Source organism: Pyrgilauda ruficollis, unplaced genomic scaffold, assembly GCF_017590135.1.
Source record: "Pyrgilauda ruficollis isolate IOZ18807 unplaced genomic scaffold, ASM1759013v1 scaffold6, whole genome shotgun sequence".
In the NCBI taxonomy this organism is placed as follows: domain Eukaryota; kingdom Metazoa; phylum Chordata; class Aves; order Passeriformes; family Passeridae; genus Pyrgilauda; species Pyrgilauda ruficollis.
In genome coordinates, this window is record NW_024527710.1 from 5,525,648 (window position 1) to 5,533,849 (window position 8,202).

Below are 8,202 nucleotides of genomic sequence, written 5' to 3' on the forward strand. Positions count from 1 at the left end.
TGAACGCGTTCGCCCGAGCTCATTTGTCCCTGCACAGGCGGCGCGCTGGGCGCGGCTCCGCCCGGGCCCGCCCCGGGGCCTTGGCTGCGCGGCCGGGCCGGCACCGGCGGCCATGGGGCGGTCGTGGCGCGAGTGGCTGCTGCCCATCGCCCTCCTGCAGCTGCTGGGCCCTGCCGGCGCCTGCCCCTGCCGGGACCCGCGGCTGTGCCAGCCCGTCACGGGCCCCGCCGGCTCCGAGGTGCGCGGCCCCGGCCCGGGCGGGAGCTGCCGGCGCAGGCGGGGCCGGGCCCGGCGGCCGCGCCGCTCGCAGCAGGTTCCGCGTACCGGGCGCCGCTTTCGCACGGGAGCCGCTGCGCTCGGCCCGGGCCGGGCAGTGTCTGCGGGCGGGCCGTGTCCCCGGGCCGGGCAGTGTCCCCGGGCCGGGCCGTGTCCCCAGGCCGGGCCGTGTCCCCGGGCCGGGCAGTGTCCCCAGGCCAGGCAGGGTCCCCGGCCCAGGCAGTGTCCCCGGCCCAGGCAGTGTCCCCGGGCCGGGCAGTGTCCCCAGGCCAGGCAGGGTCCCCGGCCCAGGGCAGTGTCTCCGGGCCGGACGCGCTGTCGGTGCTCCCCGCCCTCGCCCCCCGCTGCCATCCCTGCAGCCCTTGCCCGGGGATGTGCCGGTGTGAGAGCCGCTCGGGGCTAACGAGGGTGCTTTATACCCCTTTTCCAGGTATTCGTGTTTGATGTGGGGAAGGAAGCCTGGAAATCCTACGACTGGTCAAAAATTACCACTGTGGCAGCTTTCGGAAAGTACGATCCTGAGCTCATGTGCTATGCCCACTCCAAAGGCTCGAGGATAGTACTGAAAGGTTGGTTACGCTGGAAAAACGTGGACGTTTATGATACCTGAATAAGAAGATAAGGTACACAGGGCTACATTACCTTGACATTTTACATTTGGCTGTATGCGGAGGATTAAACTCATTAGGAGAATTAATTAATAATTAATTAGTAAGACTTTAATGAACGCTTGACATTTTGCATGTGCTGGTATGCAGGGTATTGAAACCAGCAGTGGATTGTGCCACAGTAGTAACCAAACCATCCCAGTGACATCTTAATAAAAGTCCTCTTAGCAGGGAACATCACTGCTATGGAAGAAGAGGGAGGAAAGAAAAAGCCTGTTATTTGGGTCTCTGTTCTGGATCTTATGTGGAGTACCCAAAAGATAAAGTAAGGAAAGGGATCTTAAGTAATTTTTAATATTTTGCACTTAAATGAATCCCTCTGTATTAGGAAGTGGTTGAGTTTTAAAACATGAGTACTCAGGAACTCTGTCAGGTACAAATGCTGATTAGAAAGACAAAGTCCATTAGCTTACATGTTGTAAATACCTTTTGCTCTGTTGAGAAAAGGCAGAATCCAGGACTACAGTGTGGAAAACAGCAAAGGTTAAACACAAAAGTAGTTTTTCTCTAAATATGACCAGATAAAATGCTAAAAGTACTTTGATTTCAAGAAAGGTAATTTACAGTGGCTAAAAGAGTATTAAGCAGAAGAAGATTAAAATTATAGAAAAACCAAAGGAACTTAATTTTAACACCACTCTTTCAAAGAACCTTGGTAATCTTTTCTGGGGTGGTTTCTCAAAATTATGCTTGGGGAAAAAATGAACTCCTTTGTACTTTACCACTATTGATATTTTTAATGTTGTGTTTAAATTTCTTGGTTAAGTAAAGACAAAGCTTTCCTTCCTACTATTACTGTGGTGCAAATGCATGTTAACTCTTGAAGACCTCTTGTCTAGGTGATGTACCTCTTCAGGAAATTGTTGATCCTGCTAAAAGAGCAGCATGGATATCCCAACAGGTGGACCTTGCAAAAAAGCAGTATATGGATGGAATTAACATAGATATAGAGCAAGAAGTTAATGAAACCTCCCCTGAATATTATGCATTGACAGAGCTTGTTAAAGAAACTACAGATGCTTTTCACAGAGAAATAGCTGGATCACAGGTAATAATAATGTACTTTATACAAACATTAAATTTAACCTTATGAAATGTAAGAACTTTTGGCAGTGCTGTTTAGCATATGAATATGAAAAAGTTTATGCAGATCTAAATATTTATCTATAATATTCTAGTGAATGCTTAATTATGAATGTTAGCTGTGATATAATCTTGGAAGAATCAGTCTTTTTGACCTGCGTGGATTCAAATGAGATGGGCTTTGCTGAGATTTGTACATACAATGTTACTGCTATGTGTGAGCTGGCAGTTTTTTGTGTGCCTTAATGAATTGTTGAAAGTAGGGCAAATACAACCTTCTGGGGCAAAAGCTTGATAGTATTTTGGTAAACCTATCATGAAAGTTTTCCAGATTTGCACCATGCTTTATATTTTTGCTGGTTTTCATATTATATTTTAATTTCTTTGGTGCTATATATTCACTAATGGGGTACTCACTTTATTATCTCCTGTTTGTTTTGTCAGATGAGCAGCTTCTTCTATAGTTCATTATTATCAAGATGTGTTAAACTGTTCCATTTGGGAAATACTATCTTTAAAAGTCATAGCTTTTTTTAAAGAGATAACAAGGGCACCTAAGGGCCATACTTGGTACTAAGTTGTGCATTTTTCCTTCAGGTAACATTTGATGTGGCTTGGTCTCCAGCATGCATAGATAAAAGGTGCTACAACTACACTGGGATTGCAGATGCCTGTGACTTCTTATTTGTGATGTCATATGATGAACAGAGCCAGATCTGGACAGACTGTGTTGCCAAAGCCAATGCTCCTTACCTGCAGACTTTAGTTGGTGAGGACAGAGCACCTCCCCAGGAGTCAGAACATTTCCATTTGCTCACAGGAGTAGATAGAAAAGGGGGCTTTTTCTTAGACAGGTTTATTTTGTCATTGTTGCAGTGAGGCTTTGAGTGTGCTCAAATATGTGTTGTCAGTAGATGAAAACAGTGTCCCTGATCATTATGAGTCTGCAGGCAGACCTTCAGCAGTTGTGTGTTGGTCCCTGTAACCTCACGAGTGCGAAGAACGCTTTTAGAATGACAAATGGCAGCCAGAGCAGTGGTGTCTGCCCGGGATTGCAGAGAACCTGAAACATTTCTCTCATCTTTGTGAACCTCTGCTCAGGGCAGATGGTTTTTAAGTGTGAGCAACTGGAGCAGTTACTGGGATCTCAGTAGAGCAAGCCTCTCACTCACTGGAGAGTGCAGGTGAAGGCAAAGGACAGCTTGCACCTTGGCCTCTGTCTGGGGATCATGCCAGTTCTGCAGTGGCTCTGGCTCTAAATTAGTTGTAAGAATAAAAAACATTGGAAAAGTAAATAATGCATGTTAATTTTTATTTCCCTCCAAACTAGGATATGAAGAGTACATTGCTATGGGCATTGATCCCAAGAAGCTTGTGATGGGTGTCCCCTGGTATGGCTATGACTATGTCTGCCAAAACCTGTCTACGGTAAGGTGAAGATTATTTGTTTGCAATCAAACTGTTAATTTTTTTCCTTTGGAAAGATATAAATAGATTTTGGTAATCTTGTTTTTGGACTGGGAAATACTGTGGTCTGATGGATAAGAGCATCAAGCTGGGACACAAAACAGAATCTTTTGCTTGGCTGGTAACTGATGAACAGTGTGTTACCAGACAAGGCATTTTAGCTCCTTAGGCAGCCTGAACCCCATGACATCCAAGCACTGTGTTTGACTAAGGAGCTATAAATGTTATCTGTATGAGAAGAGATGATGTCCAAAGGCCCTACAACACTTGTATGTGCCTTCTCAACACCACTGTAAAGACAGGTGCAACAAACCATAGCAAACCTACAACTGCTACAGCATAGCAGTTTATGAGGTCTCAAATATTATACTTAGGAAAAATGTAAGGGTTAATTAAAGATGGAAAAGATAAGACAACTGTTTAAGCTGAAGGGTATCCATCCAATCCTGTATTGATTATTGATTAAGAAAGTTTTGCTGTTTTAATTTACTCTTCTCTACAAATAGTACCTGCTGGAGTTGCTGGAAGATTTGGAATTTTTGTGGCCCTAACACCTTTAGTGAACTGCTCTTGGCTGTACTTCCATTCTGGAGATCAGTATATCTTCCCTGAAACTGATGCCTCCCTGTTTGTTTTTCAGGACCATGTTTGTTCCCTTGCCAAAGTGCCTTTCCGTGGGGCTCCTTGCAGTGACGCTGCAGGGAGGCAGGTGCCCTACGCAGCCATCATGAAGCAGGTGAACAGTTCTCTCTCAGGGGTGCTGTGGGATGAGCTACAGAAGGCTCCATTTTATGAGTACAAGGTAAGAGTCTTTTTCCAAGCCACTGGGATGTGGAGTAAACATTCATGAACCATAGATCTTTGACTATAAAGTTACTGGGATTAGATTCTTCCTTTTATGTTTTCTACGTTTTGTTTTGTTTTGTTTTTGGTATTGTAAAGGGTTGCTGAAAATTTGTGTCTTCAATTCCTATTCTGAGAGAGGGGTGCAGTGCCTGAAGACTACAAGAGTAATAAAGATCTTTATTATTTTCCAGTCTTCTTGAGATACTGCATCATATCAAAAAGGACATTTTGGCACAAAGACGTCCTATAACTCCATCCTTCACTGTTATAGTTACTTTCATGAGTTGATAAATGATTTAAACTAAAAATTATTCTGAGATGCTCTTAATTTTTTCTACCTTGGTGCCTTGCATGCATGTTCTCTTCTGCATTTGTTTTCTACACAGACACAGTGAAAGAGTCCATAAGTGACTGTGCTTACAAGAACAACACAGTGTATCCATTTTGTCTTGTTTCTTTAAACGTTATTTAAGTTTCACATGTTGGTTATTAAAAAATGTTGTAAGCAATGACCAGGTAAAAGCAGCATAACCTTGATAAAATTTTATAATCTCCTCTAAAACTGTTTATTGTTTAAAAACTCCCACAGTCTCTAACTAAATTCACCTGTTAGCTTAGATACTGTATCTGAAATTTTAGCCATATTTAAAAAAAATAAAATACAAATTAGCTAAGATTTTTCTTCTAAATATATTCAGTTAAATTGTGTCACTGTTTTATAACTTATATTCTACAATTCAGCTTATATTTTACAATTTAAAAATTGTATAATTTTTGGCTTAGAATATTTGGCTCAGAATTTTTAATTGTCCTGTGTGACAAAGAATTGATAAATCAGTAAAATGTTATATAAATCTACATAGCTTGAAGATCTCAGTTTTTAGTTGTACTTTTAACTGTGTTCAAGAGAAAATGTGATCACTGACACTAGTGTTTAAATGCTTTTCTAGGATTCTGTTGGTCAATTCCACCAGGTATGGTTTGATGACCCTCACAGCATCTCTCTAAAAGCAGCATATGTGAAGAGGCGAGGCTTAAGGGGCATTGGCATGTGGAATGGAAACAGTCTTGACTATTCCAGGGAAACTGCAGCAGAACAACAGACTCAAGCAATGTGGCAAGCTCTGATACCATAAGAACTGTGTGATTTAGAATGATGAAAATTGGTAATTTTTTATTTTGGCTTACACTATCACAGATTTTGACTATACAAATATATTGTGATTACAAAAACTTTAAAAACTAGGCAAATTAATCTTGTTATTTTATATGCAAAGCTGTATTTTCATTCTTCGGAAAGTTCCATTGTTGCTTTGGAACAACAATCCTTTCATCAGTAGGTTTTTTTAAGACTGCTCATCTTTTTAATTTTTCACAGTTACTGTAAGTTAGTTAATGCTTGAACCCAGTGTGACTCTGGTAACAAGAACCAATTGATGGATTTACAGGGGCAGTCTCATAATGATGCTTTGCTAAAGCTGCCAGCTGCAGCCAATACTTATTCCTGTGTTACATGGTGCAGTCTCAGCCTTCTGACTTTCCAACCCAAACAATATTTTAGCTAAGTCACTCGAGAATCAGATTAAACAGAATAATGGAGAGACAGATTGTTGATCATATGCAGCTTGGTTACTCTTCTAGATTAAAAGAATTTTATGGACTGAAGAAATTACCTAACATGACGTAGTTGCTGTTAAGATTTATATCAAAGCTGTTGTTAGAAAGGAATATTCAATAAACTCCAGTTTCACTGTACTTACTTATATATCACATGAATTCCTCAGTTTCAAAAGCTGAAAATATCTGACCTTAGCTTGAAGAAGAATCATTAATATGAAGAGGACTTGGATGATTGTTTCATTCCATTTCAAACTACTTTACTTCCTGAAAACTGGAATTCAGAAGCTTATTTAATGAACTGCATATCTATTTTCCCACATACCCTATGATTCATTTAGTAGCCTAGTTTTTTTCGTATGGGGTATTGCCTCTGAGATAACAGGAGATTATGTTTTCTTTCTAGTTCATATTTCCATAAAATCATTTGCCTAAGGAAGTTGTATAACTTCTTAAAATATCCGTAGTGATGTAGATTGGCTGGTGTTTACAGGATTTTTTTGTTTAATAAAATGCTGGTTTTGGTAAGGCTTGTAAACAGTGTTCCCTGTCTGTGCTTTACTTGTTCTACAGCTTACAGCCCACACTGCTTGTCTGCTTCTCAGAACTGTTTCACAACCAGATTAAAGTGCAACTGAGCCCTGCTTAAGAGACTCCATTAATTAAAAAAAATATGTAATTAGGTAGATGTAGTCAGTTGTGGGCTTGGTGGGATTTTTGGTTTGGTTTGATTGGGGGGGGGGGGTTGGGATATTTTGCTTGCTAAGGAGTTACCATAGTATGGCAGCATTACCATAATGGCTACTGAGGACAGGACTGGAAGACTTCATCTGAAGTGTCTGCTTGATACTACAGGTGATGGAAAGCAGAAGGTGAAGCCTACTGCTCTTGCAGAAACTAAAAAATTCCCTTGACAAATCAGAAGGCTTTTCACTAGAACACCACTCTATATGTCTTAAGAGAAGCTGCTATATTATATTTTATATATATATATATATATCTACACACGTATGTACTTCAGAATGTGTATTACTACTTAAATACTGTGAGATGGATAGTTGCTGAATTGAGTCTTCTGCTACGAATATCTGACCTGCAAAATTCTGAGGCCCCGCTGACTTAATAATAAAATTCTCCTTCCTGTAGCAGTCAAGAATCATGAATTGATAATACTGTACTTCAAATTTAGCTTCTGATTTTCCAGTAGCTATTAGCCTGCTTTTGTATCTTAAATAAGACACAATTCTTAAATAGAGAATGTGAGCTTGAACTCTGAATTAAGCAAAAATTAAGTGGGTGTAGTTTTAATAATTTATTTAATCCTTTAGCACTAAAATCTTGGTTAAGTCCTATCGTTAAGAAAATAAATTGGATAATGGGTGGTTTGACTCAAGACTTTTCTAAGTTAGTTCTTTTGAGAGCCACATAATTGTCTTATCCCATAACTTATTTCCCATGAGTGTTTCATTTCCAGTAATAAAGCCTTGATAGCTTTTTAGCTGAGATTAATTCCTACCATGTTATTCTTTTGCTTAATATAATAACATCTGGTTTGGAAAGAGGCAAACAGCAGAGCTAGAAAAAAATTCCTATGAAGAGGTTTCTGATTTCTCTTTCAGAGAATTGTTAATCTCAAGGCATGCATGACCTTGGAATTAAGGAAAGGCAGAATATTGAAGAGTGTAAATTGTACCAGGATCATTTTTATACTAGTCCAAGAGAAAGATTTTAGGCAAGCTTTCAAACTACAGAAGACAGTTAATGTCTGTGTGCCTTTCCTAATAAGAGAGGGAACAAAACCAGCTAGATATGGAATAAAGTGAGATTATCTGAGATTTTGTTTATGCTTCATAATGATCAGTAATGATATATTGGTAGTTTATAGGTAGGCATATTTATAATGGCAAAAACATACTCCAGTAAATAGCCAAATAAAGGATAACTTGCTGTTGTTCTACAGAAACTGTATTTTAATAATTTCTAAAAAATTGAATGTGTGAGCCTGAAAATAAAACAGAAGGTTACAGATTTTAGGTTTATTTCTTAGGAGCTATGTAGTTAGTCAAAGAACATCAGCATACCACTGGGATGTTACACAATTAACTAATTTGCACTTTAAAGATAGCAGCTTTGCTTTAGACATGTTACTAGCTTAAACTGTATGTTTAAGTAGCTGACTAATCTTACATTAAGTGAGATTTAAAAAGAAATGAGCTGCATTACCTCAGTAACCTAGTATACAAAT

General features: G+C 40.0%; 1 protein-coding gene across 1 annotated transcript; it reads left to right on the plus strand.

Annotated features, from left to right (window-relative positions):
• The first annotated feature begins 85 nt into the window (after positions 1 to 85).
• CTBS (chitobiase) lies at positions 86 to 6,601 on the plus strand. The gene is made up of 7 exons (XM_041483548.1): positions 86 to 238; positions 707 to 845; positions 1,784 to 1,992; positions 2,625 to 2,796; positions 3,358 to 3,455; positions 4,135 to 4,296; positions 5,291 to 6,601. Exons 1-7 carry the CDS (start codon positions 113 to 115, stop codon positions 5,474 to 5,476), a joined length of 1,092 nt encoding a protein of 363 aa, XP_041339482.1. The 5' UTR covers positions 86 to 112; the 3' UTR covers positions 5,477 to 6,601.
• The last annotated feature ends 1,601 nt before the right edge of the window (positions 6,602 to 8,202 follow it).